Source organism: Vitis riparia, chromosome 14 (assembly GCF_004353265.1).
Source record: "Vitis riparia cultivar Riparia Gloire de Montpellier isolate 1030 chromosome 14, EGFV_Vit.rip_1.0, whole genome shotgun sequence".
Classification (NCBI taxonomy): Eukaryota; Viridiplantae; Streptophyta; class Magnoliopsida; order Vitales; family Vitaceae; genus Vitis; species Vitis riparia.
The window spans coordinates 15565518-15591962 of NC_048444.1; the positions used below are offsets into that span (position 1 = coordinate 15565518).

At 30.9% G+C, this 26445-nt stretch overlaps 1 protein-coding gene and 1 pseudogene across 1 annotated transcript; both read left to right on the forward strand.

Annotated features, from left to right (window-relative positions):
- The first annotated feature begins 10005 nt into the window (after window positions 1-10005).
- LOC117929528 (aspartic proteinase PCS1-like) lies at window positions 10006-11534 on the forward strand. Its single transcript, XM_034849836.1, has one exon. It carries the CDS (start codon window positions 10031-10033, stop codon window positions 11336-11338), a length of 1308 nt encoding a protein of 435 aa, XP_034705727.1. The 5' UTR covers window positions 10006-10030; the 3' UTR covers window positions 11339-11534.
- Window positions 11535-24150: 12616 nt separating this feature from the next.
- Window positions 24151-26110, forward strand: LOC117930489 (annotated as a pseudogene).
- Window positions 26111-26445: the final 335 nt, after the last annotated feature.

Sequence of the window (26445 nt, forward strand, 5' to 3'; positions counted from 1 at the left end):
GCAGCAGTACTCATTCTTGGTTCTGAGCTCTATCCAGTGAAGGCATCAGCTGTCTGATGGGTCCAACCTAGGACCTTCTGCAGTCTCCATTCATCCATCCATCCATCATTCATTCTTTATATTTAATCCACCATCTATTCTGTTCAACTGGTCACTATTTAAATCTGTTCATGTACATGTCCACGTCTAAATCTTTCATATGATCAAATGCCTTCAAGTACTCTATCCATTAGTTTTTATTGTGAGTTTTATTGATAGCAACATTAAACTATAAGAATAATTGAAGAAAAAGAGAAAAAAAAATGCAAATAAAGTAAAATTAGAAAACTTTTCTCTTATCTAATTATCAATGAGAATTGAAAGGAAAAAAAAAACCTATTATGTTCTCACTTTTCCCAAACTTTCACCACATTTTTCTAGGGAAAGTGATGAACAAAATTTTTTAACATGTTGTCTATCTTTTATTAATATTTTTTTCTTATTTTTTTTATGGTATTCAAATATTAAAAGATTATTTTTTAAACATATTTTTCTTTCCTTGGTATTTCTTAGAGACTAAATATATTGTTAAAACTATTAGTTAATTTCAATCCAAATATTAAAAGTTGGATCATACTCCAATTTGTTTCTCCTTTATTTTCCTTTTTCTTTTTTTATTAGAGCTACAAATGGATTAAAAAAAAACACTCAAATCCTAAAAATCTAATAACTATATAGGGTACATTTGGTTCTTAAAAAATATGAGAAAAAAAATAGAGATAAAATGGTAAGAATATCGAAACTGATCAAACTAATCCAATGTTAGAATTTTCAGAGGACTCCTTTGACCAAACATATGTAGTTGTTAGCAAAGTTGTTTCTTTTTCTTTTTTTATTTAAATACAAAAAAAAATCTTCTTACTTAATACATAGACATAGGTCATCAATTCACCAATATTGGATCAAAGAAAAAAAAGAGGGAACAAAATACCCATTTTTCAAGTAAATGGTTCAAATCATTTTATCAACATAAGTGTTTTATACCAAAAAACTTTCCAATGAAAAAGTGAAGAAAAATAAAATGTAGGCTTAAAATCAATAAATTATTTTACATGTTACGTCAAACTCATTTTCCTTATTTTTCCTCTCCTATATAATTTATATAAATTTTTAACTAATTTTAATTATAATTGATTTTCTTTTCTAATTTTTATATTGAAACCAAATATAGAAAAATCACTTTTTTTAATATTTTTTTCTTTTTTTAATACTTTTTAAAAATTAAACATAGCCCTAATTAAGGAACAGATAAATAGTGTTTACTAGAAGAACAAATACTAAATGTTATCTTCCTATGCCAAACTCCAATAAGTTTATGAATTTTAAATCATGGGAAGGAAAATGGTTGGTAGAAAACATTGTGCTTGTGTGTGTGTTTGTTTACTAGAGGGCTGTCGTTTATCAATATTGGTCCTGATTTGTTTTTAAGTGAAGCATACTCCTTGTTGATAAAAAGTTAGACCATTTATTTAAGTAGATGTCTCCTTATTAAATCAGTGCATACCTTCATCTTTATAATGGAGACAATACAAAGAAAATATTGTGCCTCCTGATTTAGAGTACACATTTGTATTTATCCTTTGAACCAACCTCCTGTTGTCTGCATAACCCGTGAACCATTTTCATATATATGCTTAGATTCCCATATGTGGGCATCCCAACATGGCTCACTTGAGATTTTTGTTTCTCAATATTTAATTTGAAGTGAAGAATTGATGTCCCCCAGACTTCCATATCACATAAGAGTACCGGGTAAAATATACTTAGAAATTTTTTATCAAACAATGAATGTGCAACATGAGGAATATTCCCTAGAAAACTTGACATGAGGAAAAAAAAAATAAACGAGTTGTCTTTTTGTTCAAGTTCAGTTGTTGTGGCTGACTGTCTCTAATAAAACAAGGGCACCTTTCGGTGCCTAATTCCATCATAGGATAAAAACATGATATTTAATGGATTCATTTTGGCGGATTGAAGGTTTTCTTCTTTCAATTTCACCCTCGAAGATATTTTATCATGACAATGTTACCTTACAATTATGTGTTCGACCCGAGATGATTTTTAAATTGATTTTTTCAAAACATTATTCACCCATATTTATCGGATAATTACAATGATCGACTTTTGAAATCGACACATCTTTAAGCTTCGCCTACACAATTTGAAAAAGTTTATAGGTGTAAATAATTTTTCTCTTATAAATATCAAACCCTATAATCACTTTCTATGTAACGACAACATCTTTTATCATGTCACGGAAAATCATTAGCAGTATACCAAGATCTTTTGTGCATGTGAACGTATCATTATCATAGTGCTAGGGAGGATGAACTCAAAACAAATCCTTCAAACTTCAATGGATTAGAATGGATTTATAATATCCTTATTCCTCTCTCCTATTGTCATCTTTGAGAAAAAAAATTATATAAATTATGAGATTAGATCATGGTTATCACAAAATGGGAGGAGTGAACTCAAAACAAATCTTTCAAACTTCTATGGATTAGAATGGATTTATGATATCCTTATTTATCTACCCTGTCAAGTTGTTTCTAGTGGCATCTTGAGAAAAAACAAATTATACAAACTATGAGGTTAGATCATTGGTTATCACAAAATTTAGGATATGAAGTTTAACCTTTTTTTATATGTAAATTGAGCCAAGTTTTTCATTAATTACATGCATACATTTAGTATCAAATTATGAATAAAGTAATCTGAAATGTTTTAATTTAATTTACAATTAATTGGACCAGTTTTTTAACTTTCAAATTATTTTTAAAAATTATTAAACTTATTAATAAATTAAAGGTAAGGTCTTACTTGATTTAAAGATCATTTCTTTAGTGAGAAAATTTATAAAAATATAATTATATATAGAAAAATAATAATAAAATCATTATGGACCAATTTTTATCTATAAATTTATGATATTAATTAGATCACTATTTGAGTTTCAAATTATTTTAAAAATTAATAAACTATTAATAAATTCAGTATATTTAGTCTCGCTTAATTTGAATTTTATTTGTCTAGTCAAAAATAAAAAATAAATAAATATGGTTCTATTTAGAGGGGAAACGATAAATTTATTTTATACCAATTTTTGTTCATAAATTTCTAATATTGATTGGATCACTACTTGAATCTTAAATTATTTTTTTTTAAAATACTTAACTCTATTGCAAAATAAAAATAAAAAATGATTATATGCAAGAAGAAAATAGTTAAATAATTCAAAATAAATTTTGATCTATAACTTTATAATATTGTTAACTTTCATGACTCTCTATTACTAATTAAATTAATTTTTAAAAATTACTAAATTTTATGCATTTAGTCTATTTTGATTTTTTTTTTTTTTTTTGTTTCATAAAAAAGTTCAAGAAAAATATATAAAAAAAAAAAATAGTTGTAGTTCAAAGCAATATTATATTTGAAGAATTTTTTTTATTAGTATTAGATCATAAATAGAAAAAAAATATATATCATATTTAATTTTTTTTTATATATATATTTTTAATCTCTATATATTTTCCTTATAGAAAAATAGACGAAAATATTTTCTATTTTTAAAATAAATAAATTGCGTTATCATTTCTCCATCTCAAGTAAGTAACAATTTTTTTCATTTTTCAACTAAGTTGTGGAGTACATGACTTTATTTAATTTCCTTAAACATTTAAGATTGGATGAGATCTTAAATAGGATTTAAAGCGGTTTTTATAAAATAAAATAAAAATTAATACTTGACAATTTTAGATAATTTTAAGTTAAATTATGTTTAAATTATTAATTTAAAACTTATTATTTAACTCTTACTTTAATCATTAAGATGATTTGATAAAACTAACTTCAAAATTTTTAATTATTAAATTAGCAAATGTACTCTTAGTAATATCAAGCATTATGATAGAAATAAAAGAGATCTAAAAAACTAAAACAAAAGATATTTGGGGATTTTAAAAAATTAAATATTTTGATATGTACCCTTTAATTAAAGTAGGGGTAACAAATATTATTTTCTCCAAATTTTAACCATTTTCTACCTAAATAAAAAATTGAAATTTCTATGAATCAATCAAATGTAGCCGGCAATAACGGGCGGGTGCATGAAGCAAAAAAAACTTGGCAATCAATCCGGAGGAGGGACAGTTGAGATGTGTTTACGCGGAAAAAGAAAGGAAGGCCTTAGTGATATCTCCCTCACGTGATGACGTGAACGTGAACATTGATATGGCAAAACAATGCCGTGGTAGAAAGGGATCTCAAAGGAAGCTAGTCAACAACAATCCATTATGTCCTCACGAAGACAAATATCCAAGTGTTGGATGTATCTCATTTCCTGCACCCATCATACAATTTGTGTCAGAGTGTAACACTCTCTCCTTCGTTTTTTACACTTTATATTGGACTGCCCGTGATGGGCGCTCCTCCATGATCCGTGAATATTTCACTATCCCAACCTCACTTTATTATTATCTGTCTATTTCTTTGCCCTTTTATCCAGGATCTTCCTTTCCTTTATTCCTAAAGAGGTTGCCCACTACAAGATTTTGGATAATTAAGTATCTATTTGATAATTATTTTTAAAAATAGTTTTTGAGAGCGGTTTTTTAAAATTGTTCTCTAATTTTGGTAGAATAAAAGGGTTTATTTGAGAATAATTTTTTATATAAGTTTTACGTTCTCCAAAACAAAAAAATATAGAAAACACATTTGACAATTAAAAACTGTTTTCTATTATTTATTATTTAAGAATATAAAATATAGTGTTTTTATATAATATTTTATTATTATTTTCATTTGTTTGTCTAGGACTGTTTTAATAAATAATTATATAAAAATATAGAATAATTAAAAATAAAATATTAGATATAAAAATTATTTTTAAATTATATTTAAAAATAAGTTAAAAGCATTTTAAGTTTCTAAATAGACTTTTGCTTTATAAAAATCAAATAACAACTTTTAAAAACTGTTTCCAAAAACTATTTTTCATAATTATTTTCAAAAACAGTTATTCAATAGAGTCAAAGTTTGTTTGAAAACTTAAAATAACTTTAACTCGTTTTTTATATTTTTAAAAATAATTTTTATATCTAGTTTTTTATTTTTAATCATTTTACATATTTGTATAATTATTTCTTAAAGCTGTTTTTAAAAAACAAATGAAAACATTAAAAAAAAACAAGTAAAAAATATTTTTAGAAAACAAAAAAAGTTTTTGATTTCCAAATGTGTTTTCTATGTTTTTTGTTTCAAAGAACAGAAATTTATTTTAAAAGTCAGTTCTAAACAAACCCTAAATATCCAAAAATATATATATATAATAGTTTGAGAAGTGTTTTGGAAAATAGTTTTAAAAATTAGTTTTTAAGAATAGTTTTTAATAATAATTGTTTGATATTTTTGTAGAATAAAAGTTTGTTTTGAAACTTGAAATGTTCTTAACTTGTTTTATGTTTTTAAAAACATGAAAACTGTTTTTTATTTTAAAGAATATAAAATTATTTTCTATTTTTTTTATTATCAAGTATATTTCAATATTTTTTAATTATAAATAATTAAAAATTTTAAAAATAGTTATCAAACAATACCTAACTTATCAAATGCCTATTATGCTTAAAAATTTGGACAAAAGCGAAACCTATACTTGGTTTTGTTTCGAAAACAACTTTGTAGAGTATTAATAGATTCATTTCTTATTTCAATTGCACAAAATTGAGGTAGTTTATTTTTGGTTTTCAAACAAGAATTATTCAAAATTTTCAATGTGAAAAATTAGATTTAAGTATTATAATAAAATTAAAGTTTGAAAAATTTTTTTGACTTTTTTCATTAAGATAAAAGTAAAAAATTTCACAAAATTATCTATAAAAATTTGCTATCAAACCCACAAGTAATTGAGACATTTTTAAGAGTTAGATAATTTTTTTAGTAAGGGTTACTTTTTTATACTACATACATAAGCTCATCATGTATTCATTTTCCGTTCAAAAAATAAATAAATAAAAAAAAGCTAAAATTATAAATAATTTTTTTTTCATTTTTATTATCTTTAATTTATTTATGGAGAAAAAAAATTAATTACAAACAAACAATTGCTTGTCAATCTAGAAAGTTTATATCATCATTTTTATCCTTTGGCTGTCGGTTGTTCAATATTAGAAGGTGTCCTAAGAGAAGGAAGAAAAAGAAAAGAAAAAGGGCTAATAAAGCAAATGAGCAATTGAGAAAAGATATTTTAATTGCTGGCTGGTTTTGAGTATAAATTGGGCAGTTGGTAGTTCAAGCAAAAGGGGAAAGTCTTTTCCATATTTGCCATTTCTACCATCTTTTCCGCCATATGATAATTGAATACGATATCTTTTCCTTAAAGCATTTGGTGACAATTTCTTGGTCAAAAAAAAAAAAAAAAAAAGATTCTAACCATGAGACAATAAGTAGGAAAATGAAAATAATTTGAATGGTTGGCTTGATGTTAATTTGGGCAAACCAAGTGGGGATGAGTTGTTGGGAATAAGATGTTTTAGCTATGATTGAGATTGTGGCCATGAGCTTTAGATATCAAACGTTGGGTCAACTACTTGAACCCCATTTGTATTCTTGTGGCATGGGCTGAGTGTTTTGTTGTGAACCTCAAATTTCGGTTTCCCAATTCATATCAACATAGACTTCCGTTTGCATGTCTAATCCCTCTTCATCAATTTCAGTACTCAAGTCTTCTTTGATTGAAACTTTCAAAAAATCATTAAGGTTTTTAGCAACATTGAAGACAAAATAAAATTAGTTACGTGGCCTATATTTTTTTCTTTTCAGTTATGTTTGATTCCTGAAAATTATTAAAAAAAATATTAAAAAAAATCATTTTCTCATATTTAATATATAAGTAAGATTAATTAAAAATTTATATATTTTCAAATAATTTAATCTCTGTATTGGAAAGTGAAAATAAGTAAAATGAGTTTGAACTAATATATAAAAATAATTTATTGATATTAAATTCATTATTATTTTCTCTGATTTCATTTTTTCTTTTTATTTTCTTTCTCTCGCATTTTCTTTTATATTTTCAGAAACCAAACATATTCTTTAAGCTTGGAAGAAACTTTTATGAAATAAAAAATTAAGTAAAATATATATATACAATGTTAAATGTTTTTCTTAGAAAATCTTGGAAGACATCAAACCAATCCAAGATCGAACCAATGGGTCTTTGTCCACTTAACACATGGATAGACTTAGAGGCAATGTAGCTCCGCCCCTGTGGAACAAGCGTGTGCATCCCATTGGAGGCGTAATGTCGGGGTTTGACGCCTTTTGCCAGTTGCTGACTCTATTCCTTCTTTCTACTCTACACGCATACACTACTATGAGTGTGAATATGATATTCTTCTCTTATCTTCATCCAGCTCCTTGCTGCACTGAAGTCAATCCTTCAGTGCAATCCCCATCCCCCACTTATCCATTGCTTACGTTGGTTGCTCCAACTTTCCGACAAATCTTGATTTATGATCTTTACCTCCATCTTTCCGACAAATCACGATACCCTTACTATTATTTACACCCATTAAGTCTAAGCTATCTTACTTAACTATATATATAATTATTCAAAAATTTGGAAATTTACAACATTTTATTATTTTTTTATTAATCTATCTTTCTTACTATCTAATATAAGAAATAAATAGTTTTTTAATCTCCTCGGCATATGTTGTTAGGATTAAAACACCATAATCCTATTTTTTGAAAGCGAAAATAAACCAATACAAAAAATAAAGTGTAAAAACATACTAGATTTATAATGATTTACTCTTAATGTGAGAGATACATACATTTATACTTACCGCAAATTTTTACTATGATGAAAAGAGACTATACAAGAATTTTAAAAACGTCTCACTATCTAAATTTTCCTTTTTGCATTTTTTTATCTCTCTCGATACCTTAAAAACCTCTCTATAAAAGTTTAAAATTGGTTATCATAAATATAATACAAATAAAATAACCAAATTGCATAAGTAAAATCTCCAAAATATCATAACTTAAAATATCATTAATATTACGATAATAATTAGACTCCGCGAATCTTAACACAACACATAAAAACACTTTGGTTATAAATTTGGATAATTTAAATGAAATAACAATTTATATTTGCAAAAAAACAACTTTGATACATCTACCAAATTTATTAGTCACTCATAAATATGATTAAATTTAATAGTAATAATTATTTTTGTAATTATTATTATTATTATTAATAAAAATGAAAATATATCACCTTAAGTTATAGCATTTTTAGTGGTTACGCTGCAATGGAGACTCTAAAGTGGGGGGCATCTGTCTTGAGAAAAGCAAGTCGTTGTGCGTATGAACCACGTAAGGTCTAAGGACCCACCAAGTCAATTTGTTCTACAAAGATAATATGAAGGGAATATTTCACTATGAATATTATTATTCTATTCTAATCATATTGCAAAATAAATGCACACAAGAATTATTGGGTATTTCTTCTTTTAAATAATCTGATGCTATGATGATGAACACTTCATCAATAAATAAATAAAAAGCTCATTTTTATATATATCCAACGAACTTTGGGCAAAGAATTGTTGCCATTCAAACACCTCCGACCAAGTGTTGTCACTTTGGGCTCTTCTTTATTTAAATCAAGGGATATGCTTATGAATTGAATGAACATAACCCATGAAGATCATATGTTGTAATATTTAATGATGTTTTGCATCTTATGACAACCTTTTCTTGGCTATTTATTTTTTGTTTTCTTCCAAAATTTGTGACTTAATGACATTGTTTGAAACATTTAAATATGGATTAATGAGAGGAAATCCATTTCCTTTTTAAAATTATTAATATATTTGAATTTGTTAATAAATGAGAATATATATTGGGGTGCAACAATATTGTTTTTCAAGTGAGGATTGACCACTCAAATGATGATAGTCAAATTTCTTTAAAGGCTTGCTCTACTCTTATTGGGCATCAATGGATTTTTAAATAGAATAGTTAAAGTTCAATCCAAAAATTGATATTAGAAGTAAGGGTCATGGTTTCAGCCACGGGACCCTCATGTTGGGAGGGGGTTATTATTGTTCATCTTAACACGTTATAGGAAAGTTGATTTATTCCCATTAGATGTTAATTAGTTTTTAGATAAAATGGTAGAAAGTCTGATAAAAAATTTTCCTTTATTTTGGAAGGACATTGATGTATAACAATATTATTGGTAAGCTAGACAGATGAATCTCTCAAATGATGGTGGTTGAATACTATAAATATTTTTAAATGGGTTGATTAAATAATGAGATAAGATGATCAAAATATGATCGAAGAATATGAATTAAAAATCTTGTATTGTAAAAACTAAAATCCAATTTTGTCACAATTTTAGTTTTCTCTATACTTCAATTTTTGTGAATGAAACACACATTTTTAGTGTGTAAACTTTAGGCAATAATTTTTCTTGTAATTTTATTAAGTTTTAATCATAAAAATTATGAAATATAAAGTTTGAGAGTAAATATTTAGATTTATTTTTATTGCAGAATTCAACTTTTAACACAAATTTGCATAATAAGTGATCGGATAGCATAGTAGAAGAATGAAATATCTTGTCTTATTTTCTGTTGTGAAATGCCTTGGGAAAATACAAATTCTAGTAACACAAGTTTGATAATGACAATTTTCAGATACCGAAGAGGTAAAAGATGCATGGCCTTTTGAGTTGTAACTTGCAAGAAGTTAGACGGCAGGAGGCCCACCGAGTAGAGAGAAAAAAAGAAAAAAGGAAAAAAGGAGAGTTAGCGGATTAAGTAAGTTCGATTAGAAAATATAACCACTGAATTAAAAATACGCGGTTTGCTTTTTTGGACTTTTGCTGTGCTCCTTCCAACTATAAATACAAACTCCAAACGCAAACAGAAAATCCCACACTGACATCACATACAGGCATCCAGCTGCAGCTATGGCTCCCTCCACCCCTCTCCTTCTCTTCTTCCTCCTCTTCGCCTCTCTCGTCTCCCTCTCATATCCAAAGCCCTCAAACCAGTCTCTCTCCTTCTCTCTTACTTCTCTCCCTCTCTCTTCTCATTCTAAAAACTCCCTTTTCTCCTCTTCTCTCGCCTCGCAGTTCAAGCAAAACCCAAATACCAAAACCTCGTCCTATAACTACAGATCTTCTTTCAAGTATTCTATGGCTTTGATCGTTTCTCTGCCTATTGGGACTCCGCCCCAGACCCAACAGATGGTGTTGGACACCGGCAGCCAATTGTCTTGGATCCAGTGCAAAGTTCCTCCGAAGACTCCTCCCACCGCTTTTGACCCTTTGCTCTCTTCTTCCTTCTCTGTTCTGCCCTGCAACCACTCTCTCTGTAAGCCACGAGTTCCCGATTATACCCTCCCCACCTCCTGCGACCAGAATCGCCTCTGCCATTACTCTTACTTCTACGCTGACGGCACCTACGCCGAGGGCAATCTCGTCAGAGAAAAATTCACATTCTCCAGCTCCCAAACTACTCCTCCTTTGATCCTCGGCTGCGCCACGGACTCCAGCGACACCCAGGGCATTTTGGGAATGAACCTTGGCCGGTTGTCCTTCTCCTCTCTCGCTAAGATCTCCAGATTCTCCTATTGTGTCCCACCTCGCCGGAGCCAATCCGGGTCATCTCCGACCGGGTCCTTTTACCTGGGTCCGAACCCGAGTTCATCCGGGTTTAAGTACGTGAATCTCATGACTTACCGTCAGAGTCAACGCATGCCCAATCTCGACCCTCTGGCCTACACTCTTCCAATGCTAGGGATCCGAATCAATGGGAAAAAGCTCAATATTTCCACGTCAGTGTTCCGAGCAGATCCGAGTGGAGCAGGTCAGACCTTGATCGATTCGGGTACGTGGTTCACCTTCTTGGTGGACGAAGCCTACAGTAAAGTGAAGGAGGAGATTGTGAAGCTAGCAGGGCCAAAATTGAAGAAGGGGTACGTGTACGGTGGATCCTTGGACATGTGCTTTGATGGGGACGCGATGGTGATCGGACGGATGATAGGCAACATGGCGTTTGAGTTTGAGAATGGGGTGGAAATTGTGGTGGAAAGAGAGAAGATGTTAGCCGACGTGGGGGGTGGAGTCCAGTGCCTGGGGATCGGACGATCAGATTTGCTGGGAGTTGCGAGCAATATAATCGGGAACTTTCATCAGCAAGATCTATGGGTGGAGTTTGATCTGGTGGGTCGCAGAGTGGGGTTTGGTAGGGCTGATTGTAGCAGATCAGTATAATTATTATCAGTACACTGAGTGGTGGATTTGTATACTATACTATATATGTATGTATGTATGATATGAGTGATGTAAATACGAGGATGCAGAAATCGCGTATGGGTGGGTCGATTGATTATTTATTTGTTATTTTTAGTAGCTAATGAAATTAAAATAAAACTTGGGTTGAATATGTAGTGAAATGACTGATTCTATTGGTTGGATTTTGGGTTGTGATGGACTTATAATTATTGCAACACGACAAATTTAGTGGCTCATGAAAGAATATATGTATATGTGCCCAAAACTTAGGACTTACAAAAGCAAAACATGTGATAATCATAAAATATGAAATTGGTATAATTTTCTTTTGTCATCGAAGATTCAGAAAACTTATAGACGAGTAGACTATGATAAATAAAACAAAATGAAATAATTAATCAAAGATTTGCTAAGGCAAAGGAAGATGAGGGTGGGGGGCCACGTTGGGTGGGATGCATGGAGTGTGGAAGACAAGGTGTGAGGAGTGTGGCGCCGACCAAGGGCTGCGAGCCCAAATCTCCGACAAGTGCATGAGGTTTGACTGCTTGAGATCTAAAGCCCGTTTTAATCTTTTTACCCTCCCCTCCCCACGTGTTCACTGCATACGGCACATCATTTCACAATTACGGCTTATCTTCTCAAATCACACTTTTTGAAGTTGTTTGAACTGGGAACATGCACTCTCTTCCCTCTCTTCCCACTTCTCACCTTCCTCCATCTATGATTTAAACACTACCACCCGCAATGTCTTCTAACTCTAGTTAGACGCCAAAAATAAAGTGGTTGCTCACGTGAATCCCCACTAGTTTATAGTCCTTTTTTTATACAAGATCAACCAATTAGAGATGAAAGCAGGAGAAAATTATCTGCAACAAATAAAGGTTCTTTGGTGCAATAAGGGGCAGACTTTAACCTTTATTTACAGTGAGATTAGACACAAAGTAAAAATAACACTCAAATATAGTTAAGCACACCTAAATTTAGTTGTAATATAACAACCTATAAAGTTCTTTAAACTAACTTATCTGACTAGGCAACTAACAACTCTCTTTACTATCATCCCTCGAGGTTAAAGAAAATTAATGGAATCACTTTGAGTTTGCTTTTCAAATTTTCCAAAACGATTTGTACATAATACTTTTGTTAGTAGCGTATTTGTTGTCTTCTATGTCAGGATGTACCTAATATCGAAGTCCTTGTTGAGAATTTTCTCTTTAATGAAATGTAAGTCTGTCTTTATGTGTGTTTAATTTTTGCATGAAACATAAGGTTTGAAGCTAATGATCTAACATTGACTTTATAACAGTAAGGGACTCAACATTGGGACAATTGTATTTTAAGTTCTTTGAATTGTCGTTGCAACCAAATAATTTTAGTTGAAGCTCGGGCCAAAGATCTATACTCAAATTTTGTGGTTGAACTAGCTATAATATTCCATTTTCTTAAACTCCATCGAGTCAAATTATTTCCCAAGTAGTTACAATAGCCACTTATAGAACTTTTATCATCCAAATTCTTGTCTAATCTGCACCTAATTAAAAACCCCTCTAGTAACAAATGAGAACAAAATTGTTCAACTCCAATGGGTCAAATTATTTCCCAAGTATTATAATAGCTAATAGCCACTTAAACGAAGACCAAAATTAACAATCTCTTTGATTTTTGCTTTGATAATATCCTTATCTTCTACCACCTCTATTGTGATTTCCTAAAACAAATTCATCTTCTTGATAGAGCAAAGTTAGTCCTAGTCCTAGGCCCTTAAACATAAATAAAGGTTGTAGCATGTTGTTGTTGTTCAAAGTGTGCTTCATGACTTTGAAGTAAGAATTGTGCTTCTTGTAGACACAATATCTTTCTAACAAATAAGATTAACTACAACATCCTATTATCAACCAGGTCCTTCAAGAGTGTACAAAAGCAAATCATCATATTGTTGTCCTATTGCAAACAAAGTATTAACAATTTCAAGCATCTTTGGCACATGTTTCAAAGTTGTAGATAGAAGAGGTGCATCGAACTATATGCTTAAACATAACCTCTAAGATCGAAGCCAAAAGCCAACTCATGATCAATTAATCTTTCTCGACTTAAATAACAAAATTAGGATTATATATATATATATATATTTTAATGAATAAAGGCTGAAGATCCTTTAGTCTATTCTCTTTGATGAATTTTGGGGATAAATCTTGCTTCCATTAAGATATACTTGAAGGCTATGAGCTTGAACCATAGAACGAACTTGGGAGCACTATAATTTATGGTTGTTCCTAGTCAACTTATCAACAAAGGAACTAGAATAGATGTGATAGAGATCTACAAAAAAATCCACAGAAGTGAGAAAGTAGAGTGTGAAATGCATGTCATTGTAGATCATAGTAATAGAAGTATTTCCACCATTATTGATGGTAGTGTTACTTGAAGATGCCATTGACATTTGTTAAAAGATTTGATACCGAAATAATAAGAAGAAATCTATAGAGAGAGAGAGAAAGGAAAGGAGGAAGAAAAATATCTACAATAAATGAAGGTTTTATAGTACAATAAACTATAGACCTTAATATTTATTTATACTAAGATTTGACATAAAATAAAAGTAATAATTAAATATAGTTAAACACATAGAAGTATTTCCACCATTATTGATGGTAGTGTTACTTGAAGATGCCATTGACTTTTGTTAAAAGATTTGATACCAAAATAATAAGAAGAAATCTATAGAGAGAGAGAGAGAGGAAGGGAGGAAGAAAAATATCTACAATAAATGAAGGATTTATAGTACAATAAACTATAGACCTTAATCTTTATTTATACTAAGATTTGACATAAAATAAAAGTAATAATTAAATATAGTTAAACACATAGAAGTATTTCCACCATTATTGATGGTAGTGTTACTTGAAGATGCCATTGACATTTGTTAAAAGATTTGATACCGAAATAATAAGAAGAAATCTATAGAGAGAGAGAGAGAGAGAGAGGAAAATAGGAAGAAAAATATCTACAATAAATGAAGGTTTTATAGTACAATAAACTATAGACCTTAATCTTTATTTATACTAAGATTTGACATAAAATAAAAGTAATAATTAAATATAGTTAAACACATAGAAGTATTTCCACCATTATTGATGGTAGTGTTACTTGAAGATGCCATTGACATTTGTTAAAAGATTGGATACCAAAATAATAATAAGAAATCTATAGAGAGAGAGAGAGAGAGAGAGAGAGAGAGAGAGAGAGGAAGGGAGGAAGAAAAATATCTACAATAAATGAAGGTTTTATAGTACAATAAACTATAGACCTTAATCTTTATTTATACTAAGATTTGACATAAAATAAAAGTAATAATTAAATATAGTTAAACACATATAAGTTTAGTTGTAATAAAACAACTCAGGAATGGTCAAAGATCAAATTGGTTCTAGGAACTCAATGCTTTGTACTTGTTTGAATGAGAATCTAAACTTTCTAAACTAATTAAGCTAATTAGGTAGATGATAACTCTTTTTGAACACGATGAAAGATCATCGCACAAATTCCTCACTTTTTAACATTGTCATTTCATTTTCATTTTTCTTTTTCTTTTTAAATGAATCTTATAGTGGAAATTTTTATCAACATCCCACATGTGCATGAGTTAACAAAATTTAAATTAAGAAAAGTTAAGATTTCTTAACTGATTTGAAAACTATTGTTGAATATAAAAAAAAATTAAAAAAAGAGAGAATTTATATTTGCTAAATTTTAAAGATTCAAAAATTTACTTTGTATAAAAAAATTGAGAGTTTTTTTATTTTAAATAAAAAATAGGGAATAATGAAAATAAAAATATTTGTTTGATTGAGTTGTTTTCAAAAACATTTTTTTATAGTATAAAAGAGAACAACATTAATTTAAAATTAAACATTATTAATATTTTTTGAAAAATTAATATTTAGTAATTAAAAATTTCATAAATTAATTATTAACAATATTAGAACATTAATTTTACTATTACTGATACTAATTCAAAAAAATTAAATTGAATATCATTAAAAATAATTAATAAAATATTTAATATATAGTTGATGAAATTAAAAATGCATAGATTAATTAATAGCAACATTAGAACATCTAAGCTTTATGTCATACACAAAAATAAAATTAGAATGATGTAATAAAGCTTGATGTCATACATAAAAATAAAATCCATGTAATGCCATATATATTAAATTATCGTGCATGTAATTAAGCCACATTTTTCATGCAATATGATTTCCAATTGTATTTATGCACCAACTCTTCTTTTTATTCGCATCTATGTTACATATATTTTATCTTAATGGTATTCGATAAAAGAGCTGACCACTATAAGAGAAAAAAAATGATAGGTTTCATTTTTAAATATATTTAATTATATAAATTTCAAACCTTTTAAAAGTGAATATTAGTCTAGAATGACTCGATTGGTTTAGTACATGGGATTTAACTAATCACTTAAAAAAATGATAAAAAGATTTTTATTTTCATCTTTATCCTTTCATTAAAATAAAATTTTTTATTATCTTAAATTAAACTCTATTTTTAATTGATTTGCATTGAAATTGAATTTTACTAAAAATAAAATATTTTTTTAGTTATTTAATATAATAAAAGTAGAATTCTAAATGAACTTTGCTTATTTCATTCATAGGAACTAGTTTTTTATTAAAGGGATAATGAAAAAACTAAAAATAATAAAACATAAAAAATGATGATGAAATAATAAAATAATAAATCATTTTTATTTATTATAAACTATTTTTGTTATATAAGTTCTTTTTTCTATTGTGTGGGATGCTCGCATTTATTTCCTAGAGTCGTCTAGATCATAGCATGATAGCGAAAGGCCAAATAGCCTTGATCGTCTGGCCCTAGGGTATTAGACGGACATAAAACTAACTGGGCATTGAGTGTCTTGATTAACATGATTGTTACGAGGGTGAAACGCTAGACTTTAAGGTTCATCAAGGCATAACAACCGTTATGAGCCAGTAATCATTGACATTAAAGATAGTAACACACAATCAAATGCAGCATTAAGGCACCAAAGAAGACATAATAAGATTGGGTAGGGATAAATAGTCATTTTTGGCTACAAGAAAAGGTATGCTGCCATTCTTCCAAAAAAAATAAAATTCTTGCTCAAGTCTTCTCTCTCTATGACTTAAGCTTTGGAGGAGTGTGCCCAGAAAACCCATTTGTACATTCTTGTGTGCAGGTTGAATTGTTGTCTAAGCTTCAAAGGCTAGCCGGACATTCCTTGTTGGTTGTGCACCAACATCGGCACCATTTGTGGGAAAGAGCACAAAAGCCCACAAAATATGATGGCTAACATGTCTCCTGCAACTCAATCAACCAATGTCAACGAGTAATTTTAGGCTTGGCAAGAAAAGATGGAAAGGAAACAATAAAAGAATGATAGAATTTTCCATCACTGTTTATTAATGTAATATATATGTAGTATCAAAACTTTTGATACCAAACCATGAACTTTGTTATTTTTATTGTGCTTTTACTTTAACTCTAATGAGGCATGTAATTGGTTATTTTGGATTTGTTCCTAGATGCTTTTAGATGAGGTAGCATTAGGAGATCTTGTCACTTGGCCTTTGAATATACTATATATAGGTTTAGTTGTTAGTTATTGGAGAGCTTTTTGCCACTTGGAAGAAGACAATTTAAATTTGAATTTTTTTTCATCTCATTCCCTGTTCTTTCCATCTCTCCTTATTTTTTTATCATTTTCTTATTTCCAAATAAAGTGATAAAGCCAATTCTCATCATGTTTAGTGATTGAACTTTTTCTCATTTAGAGGAGAATTGCTCTAAGGGAAGATCAACATTATAGTGTATCAATTTTCATATATAATTTAGTCCCTATTATAAGATTTGTGAATCTCTCATCTATAGTTAAAACCCTCTAAAAAATCTCTTTTGAATTTGACATATGTGATGCTTTATAAACATATTGAATGCTTTTTTCTAGGTTATATTCATTGTTGACCATTTAGATTTCATATGTGTGAATTTGTGAGTAGATCTAAAGATGATCTAGCTCTTCATTTTTGTAAGGATGTTGAATTCTAAAATACAATTGAATTTGGACTTATGATTGATCCTACTTAATATGTAGATCTAATATCCTAAACATGAATCTATTTAGATGACTTTTTATTATTTGATTTCTATGTTTTACTTGGTTATCATAACATTTATTACTTCATATTAAGCTATTCATCATTATAAATTGATAAATTTGCTTTGGTTTAGATTTCAATCATTTTAGTTCCAAATTTTCATCAATTTTATCTAATATCTTGAATTCTAGAACCATCAATCCCTTTGGCCAATATAATCTCTTTACTAGGTTGTTCGATCTTTTCATAAATTGCATTTTGGTTTAGGGAACTAGAGCCTTTGATCAACTTCATATTAATATGGCCTAGATTGATCATTAGCTATAATTTTTCCTTGATTTTAACTTCTTTGAGTTATTAAAGAAACATCCTTGAGATCTTCACATCAATAACTAGTAGTAACACAAACCAACACTATCTTAACAAAAAGCATGTTATCTCTACACCATATACCCTACACCTTAACTAGATCAAGTGCTTGAAGAAGAGTCATCTCAACATGAAGCTACTGCAACACTCTTTAGACCAAATAACTCACTAATAGATCCCTCATAGGTAATCACTTCATCTCTTTCTCAACACTCTATTTGTATTACCAAGTATAAGAATAACATCTACAAAACCAAACAGCTTCACAATGCCTCTATGCATCCTCTTCTTAAAATCATTAAGCTAAGTTGTGCATCTCAAGATTTCTAACATCCATAATGGCTTTAAGTTATGAATGATGAATTTGAAGCACTTCTTTGAAGTAACACATGGAATCTTGTCCCTTGAACTAAAGTAGATAATGTTATTGGTTGCAAATTGATCTTTCGAATCAAGTAGTAACCCAATGGTAGTATCAAATAATACAAAGCTAGACTCAGGGCTAAAGGTTTCCGCCAAAGATTGAGCATCGACTTGCATTCCATGTTTAGCTCAATCATCAAGTCAACAACTATTCGATTTGTATGCAATCTCCAACAAAGTCTTGCTTTATTAGCTTGATGTCAATAATAGTACATTCCTCTAAGGTAATCTCCATGAAGCTGTATATATGCAACAACCATGAGGATTTGTTAATCCACAACATCCAACTCATGTTTGTTACCTTCAAAGGGCAATTTATTGACTCAAATAAGCTCCTTGAGTTTGGTATAAAAAATTAAGTCACTTTCTTTTTTAATTTGGACTCAAAGGTGGATGTGACTCTTTTCATCTTTAAATCTAGTTAGAATATCATGTGCCTTCTTATATGTCAACGATTTTGTAGTCATTGACAATAATCCCAATTTGCTTCAATAGTTTATCAATTCTCTTGCTTCACAATTTTCAATCAAGGATTTAGACGAACCTAAATTATTTTAGGTGCTGAAGTAATTCCATGTTCAAATGGACTGTTCCACTTACAACATAAATACATTAGAGATATCCTGGATAGAATAAAAATACAAGGTGCAAAAGTGATTTCCCTTCTACTCTCCATCACTTTTTAGTTTATTCTCAACAATGACCTTACTCTTACTAATTGTGGTTTGTATAAAAGCACAATTGGTGTGCTTTAGGATCTATCTTTTACTGGCCTAGATATAGCGTATGCAATTGACAAATTATCATAATACATTGACAAGCCCATAATATGTTCTATGGTACTAAAAAGAAGTATCTGCCATTTGCACGTGTTTATGGCCCAACACTCCACTTTCTCTCCATGTCTACTCTAATGGTAACTAGGGAGGAAACCCTGATGATCACACCTTTACAATAGCCTCCATTCTATGTCTTGGTGCCAATCTAAACTCTTGGTCTTCTCACAAACAATGTACACTGGATTTCTTTTCAGTTAAAGATAAATATAGTCATAGTAGCTAAGATTAACAGGGTTCAATTGCCTTCATAGAAGTTGAACATTCATCTCCCACTAGCATCAATCATTAAAAAATGAACCTTTATTGCTATTCTTTTTTATTTTATTAGAGATTAGGTTGCCAATTGTCAACTTTGAGGCAAACATGCGTCATCAAAAGATCAACTCATAGATTTAATAGCAAAACCTCTTGTTTTATGCAAGCATCACCAAGGCATCAACTATGATCCAAGATTGTTGTTTTTAATGGAAACATCATTTTGTAGGGCCATGTTATTAGAGAACAAGAGAAACTCAATCCCTGCAAGTCAACAATCCCTTGATAGAAGTTCTAAAATCTCCCAAAAATTATAACACAAACTTTTGTCTTGTCATAGTCATGACTAATAATAGCCCATTGTTGCTCGTATTGTATCAGCATAATTGACCTAGATCTCATTTGTATACTTATATACAATATCAAAAAGTAATGAGTAATAATTCCTTGTTTCGGTTTTAAATTTCATAGAATGTACTTTAAACAATGCATATATTTATTGGCTCCAAAGTCATACTCTTTCTTAAAGATTTTATTCGAGGAAGTAATTCAAAGATCATCTTGAATTATTGTGGAAGGCCTAAACATTTGTGCTAGATACATAAGAGAGAATCCAAATCCAACCAAGCAACAAGATAGAGTAGTGTAAACAGTTTTAGCGACTTGCCAAAGCATTACCACAAACAAAAGTAAAGCAAAGCGAATAGATTCCTTTGCCCAAGAGTATGACCTCGTGTATTGAAAAAAGGGAAAACTGTGTTTTGGCCCGCCCATTTGGGCCTAATAGCTTTTTCATAACCCAACTTTCCATAACCCAAAATATGTCTACTATTGCCCAAAAAATTATCCTTTTCATGCACTATGTACTGTTTTATAATTTCATTTCCAAAATTACCCCTCCACATCCATGTCAGCAGCCATCTCCCTCTCCATGTCATGGGTTGTGCTTTTAATAAATAAACACAAAAATCTTAAACAAGTTAGCAAAACCCACGCAACACCCGACTCTGAAATTTGGGGAAACCAGGTTAGGGCAAAAGGAGAGAAAGTCACAGAGAGTCCTTAGCTTCTTTCTCTTCTCTCTCTTTTCTCTCTGTTGTGTGAATTTCTCAGTGAAAAATCGAAAGCTTGTAAGCTGTAATCGATTCACGCGTGTCTCCATACTACTGATCCGCAAATTTCTTCAGATAAAGCCCACGCAACACTCGACTCTGAAATTTGGGGAACCCAGGTTAGGGCAAAAGGAGAGAAAGTCACAGAGAGTCCTTAGCTTCGCTCTCTTCTCTTTCTTTTCTCTCTGTTGTGTGAATTTCTCAATGAAAAATCGAAAGCTTGTAAGCTGTAGTCGATTCACGCGTGTCGCCGTACTACTGATCCGCAAATTTCTTCAGATAAAGCGATTTCATCTCCTGGTTCTCGCCTTCATTTAGAGATTTCCACTTTGTTATGAGCTCTCTTACACTATTCAAGTTAGATTCGCTTTCTAGTCCTTTTAGCTTCTGTTTGGTTGCTCAGAAAACTGAGGTAAATGAGGAAAATATGAGGCGAAACTTATATGATTATTTTTTTTGTATTGTTGTTGGTTTCTTTGCAATGAAAGAGAGCAAATGTTTAGGCGCAGCTGTAAATCTCGAGCTTTGTTCTTTATTCCCATTTTTTTTTCTTCCGACGACCACACGAACGAACAATAAATATGTACATTTTTGTGTATTCTTTACTTGGTCTTTCCTGATTACTATTTTTGTTTGGTAATTTTTTTCATTGATTTCATGCATCTGGAACTATTCAGTGCATGTAATTTAGGTTTCTAGCCTAATTTTTGGGATTTAGGTTCTCTTGAGATTGACAATTAATTAGTGGTTTTATTTTTAATTGCAATTTAGCACCCGAGGAAAGCTGAATTTCTGAACTTCTGTTGTGTGATTAGATGCTTAGTTTGTGACATGATTGATTTTCTCGAATACCTATGTAATTTCTGCTATGTGGGATGGTTGATTTTGTTTGACCTTGATTGAATTTTTAAACTCTTTTTTCGCTCTTGGATTTGGTTCTTGAGGTAAGATAAAGTTGTGGGTATGTTTTTATTTTATTTGTTTTTGTGTTCTTTTAATAAAAGCTTGCTGTTTTTATGTTGGGTGTTTGTTTATTAATGTTTTTTTAGCACTTTGTGTGGATTGATTGATTGTAATCCTAATTTTCTGTGCTTCTTCTTTTTTTTTTTGTTTTTTTTTTCTGGGTTTTTTGGTTTAATTCGTTCAAGGGTTTTGTTTAAAGGTGGTAAGGAGCAGATTATATAAGCCTATAAGCATGTATTCAAAGCTGGTTGGATTGAGGAAAGCTGAACTTCTGAACTTCTGCTGTGTGATTAGATGCTTAGTTTGTGACATGACTGATTTTCTTGAATATCTATGTAACTTCTGCTCTGTGGGATGGTTGATTTTGTTTGACCTTGATTGAATTTTTAAACTCTTTTTAGTTAAATGTTAATGGAAACTGATGCAAACCCTAATGAGTAGGTGTGGCAATATGAGCTCTTGGGAATTAGGACATGTTTGGGAGACAAAGTTTGGAGAATTCAAGAACAGATGCCAGAGGCAATATAAGCTATTTGAACCAAAACCCACCTCTCCTGCCACCTAGAGAGCTGTTTTTTATTTTTTATTTTTAAATTAAGTTTATAATTTGTTTTTCCTTTTTTTAATGCATAGAGCTTCACATCAAACAGCAAATAAGGTTTTCTTACTTTGTGCCAAATGGAGGGTCCTTAGCTTCTCTCTCTTCTCTCTCTGTTGTGTGAATTTCTCAGTGAAAAATCGAAAGCTTGGGTTCTTATCCATCTTAATTTTTATTAAATGAAAACCGTGGGTTGGGTTCAATCACTGCTACCATTGGACTATGATACTCTTTGATAAGATATATTTATTTTAAATTTGTTAAGGTTCATCATTACAAAAATACAATTTTAATTATTTAATTTGAGATTATATGCTGTAATTTTATTCGGATTTGTTTATATTAGCTACGAGATTATTTCTTGCTGGTTCTTGCTTCTCAAAAGTTGTCTTAAATGCTTATTATGTTGCCACTTGTCATAACCCTTGATACTTGGTTCAAGTAGCAAAGTGTTGGGGTGGGATGCTGGTAGGTTTCCAATTTCATTTTCAGGGGAGGAAAAAATTGTTACCTATATAAAATGTTTATTTTGTTGTGATACTTATTTACAAACATAAGTGACTTTAACTTCTTCCTGTTAAAACATACAAGAAGAAACCTATGTTATTTACAATAAGCATTAATGATTTTTAGCTTTTTCATTATGTATTGTATGTCAGCTTTGAAATTTCTGCCCTGTCCCTTCTTCTTTTCCCATTCTCAATTTCTCATTGTTGGATTACAGATATATATGGACTGTTTGCAAAAGGCAAGATTCCAACATTCATAGATTACTTGGGAATTGTTGTTGAGGTATTTGCTTTTTCCTATGTTGCTGCTTATTTGTTCTCTGTATGTGTGTCTATGTCTCTGTCTATCTTTTTCTTGGTAGAACATCAAGCGAATCTAGGGTAAAACAATAATTATTGTGATGTTTCTGCAATCATCTTTTCTTTATTATATTATCATCTGTTATGTACATGCTATGTTCCCTAAGACATTAACTTCACTTTTCGAGAACATGTAAGCATCACTCTGTTTGTGGCATTGTTGTAAAGAATATATTTATGTTGGATATTTTTTTTACTAATTGGCATACGATAACAATTATGATTTTGTTTCTACTCCACACTCTTTCCATGTTTTATTAGGGACATCATGTATTTGTAGCAACTGGATGTTCACACATATCAATAGACGAATACCTATATTACATTGAGACTGACATAAGAGACAATGGCTATGATAATTTTCGTAGTATCCTTATTCCATAATACTTACAATCATATGTTTCCCATTGAAAGATAATTGTGTTTTGATGTGCCCATCCCAACACAACAATATGAACCTACTTCTCCTTTTCCAATTAGCAGGACAACGAACTTGGTATCGTTTATTTAGATTAATTGACATCGAGAAAAAATCAACCTAAATTCTTGGTTGATTGCTACCATAAACTGATTCCTAGTTTGTATAAAAAATAACCCAGATTTTAGCAGTTTTCCCGGCATAACAATCTGTCCACATTTACACCATTATTTGAGTATTTATGACATATCCCACATTGACTAACGCTTGATTTTTAACACCACTCAGCGAATTTGGTTGAGTTGTTGGAAAGCTTAGTGATAATTAACATACATTTTCCACCCTAGGCAAGTCTACCATGAAATCTACAGCAAGGTTACACCCATAAAAAATAATGGAAATCAATCCTATTCCATATTCCATGCACCTTAACCCTTAGATGGAATTGGGAGATTTTCTGCCTTTTTGTGTCTAAGGTGTGTTGAACAGAGTTGTCTGTTTTTATGATGAATGAGATTTGTAGTTTTTCTATATTGGCAATACTAGGAATTTGTAACTGAATTTCCAAAATTTCAATGGATGATCATATAGAGATAACACAGACAACTGGGGAAGGTCTATTACATATCAAAAGGAGCTATAAAAGTAGCCAACAAGCAGTTTAAAACTGTACACCTTCATTGATGAAATGACCCTGAATGAAAATTCAAAGGTTGAGGAGGGCAGTAATGAAGAAACTTTGATCCCTTAAGCAAAATTCAGATTTGTTGAGATTGAAGAGATGGGTCCTTATGTCAATGGGAAGGAGTTTGTATGTAAGAACCAGTCTTAGAATCAACAAAGGATTATTTCCTGTTCACTCGTTCTTTTGTGTAATATGACCCATATCATTATTAATTCCAGATGTTAGTGGAGTTGTTCAAAGTGTCTCTCCTACAATGAGGATACGAAGGAAGAGTCACAATGACATTGTTCCTAAGCGTGATATAACTTTTGCGGACAAGACGTGAGTGTATATTTTATTTTTTCCACTGGTTACTTTGGTCTAATGTTGCTTCATATTGAACTTATTGACGTTTGAATTGTAGGAAGAAGACTGTTGTGGTCTCTTTGTGGAATGATCATGCTACTAATGTAGGGCAGGAATTGTTGGATAATGCCGATAAATTTCCAATTGTTGCAATTAAATCTCTCAAAGTTGGAGACTTCCAAGGTAATTCCCCTTGTTTTCTTGAATTTTGGTATTATTATGGCAATTCTAAAAAACATGAGAATGATAAGAAGTCCTCTTTGTAATGTTCTCTTCATTTCTTGTTTTAGTTGTATCACTGTCAACATTGAGTGAAAGTATTCTACTGGTAAATCCAGATACACGCGAATAAAAAAAGTTGATATCCTGGTAAGGAATCATCCAGTGACCTATTACCTTGTTAGTTCTTGTAGTAAGTGTTTCTGACCATATGTTCTTGTTCACAGGTATGATTCTGAATGTAAAGGAGCTTCAATGGCTTCTATTGGGTCTGATATCAGTCCTTCATCTAAGGGTGGAGTGAGGTCCATGTACTATGACAGGGTTTCTCTTTCTCATGTAACCAGCAACCCATCTTTGGGTGAAGACAAGGTAATAATTACTGTCATTAAAATAACCTAACATGATCAACCTGGTCTTAGCCAAAGTTTTGAGTTAAAAGCATATTCAGTTTTGATCATGTGGGCTTGTCTTTGTACAACCTTCCTTTTTTAGCATCAGAGCATACATAAGCTTCATCAAGCCTGATCAAACAATGTGGTACCGGGCTTGTAAGACATGTAACAAGAAAGTCACAGATGCTATTGGATCTGGGTATTGGTGTGAAGGATGCCAAAAGAATGATGATGAGTGCAGTTTAAGGTAAAGGATTCATGGAATTTGAATCAATAAGAATCCAGCGATAGTAGTTGAAATTCATGAAAGTTGTCCTATGAGTGATGTTTCTTTGTTCCTTTCTGTTTTGTTTTCCAGGTACATAATGGTAGTGAAAGTTTCAGATGCTGGTGGTGAAGCTTGGCTTTCTCTGTTCAATGAACAAGCAGAGAGAATATTTGGGTGCTCTGCTGATGAGCTTGATAAGCTGAAATCATAGGTAAACTCTTGACAATATTGAAATATCTATGAGTTTGTCCAAATCTTAGTTAACTTGAAAGAGTTGCTCATTGATGCATTAATTCATATGTAGTTGGTTACTTATTTGGTAGCCTAGTTGGGTTCTATGGGAAAAAAAAAAAGGATGAACTTCTGCCATTCAAAATCTGATGTTTAAAAAACCCAATCTTCTCTGCAGGAGGGAGAAGAGAACCTATTCCAACAGAAATTGAAGGAAGCTATTTGGGTCCCTCATCTTTTCCGGATTAGTGTTGCACAACATGAGTACATGAACGAGAAAAGGCACAGGATAATAGCCAGGGCTGTTGTTCCAGTTGATTTTGCAGCTGAATCTAGATTACTGTTGGAGGAGATATCAAAGATGAAGACTTCACAATAGGCTCCTTAGTTTATTTTGTTCTTTGGATAACGATATTTAGTCAGTATGCCTTCAGTTCCCTCTATATCTTAAGACACATCCCATTGAATATAGAGGAAGCTTAATCCTAACTTGGAATGCACATACCATTATTGTAATATATGTTTTGCAGACATACATGTGGTTTTGTTGCATTGTAGAAAAATCACTTAAAAAGCAGTTTCACGACTTGGGTTTCCATGTGATCGACTTTTGGGTTATCTGGTTAATCACTAACGGTTATTGACCCCTATTTGCAGTCCTGCACCTTAATGCTTCAATTTGATATGGGATTGCATTCTTCTTGTTTAATGGCTAAGTCCACAATGGTTTGTAGTTCTGCAGTTTATTAAAATTATGATGTTTGAGAAAAGGTTTAGGGCAGCTTCTCAGTTGTGGTGATAAAAAGTAGAGTTCAGTTCTTGGTCAAGAAATTCTTCTTCATTTGAGATGGGAGAATACTTCCAAAAGTGGAGAAGAGTGTAGAAAGTGGGCATTGCTTTCATGTTTTGGGTGGAAAAAGTCATATAGGGTTT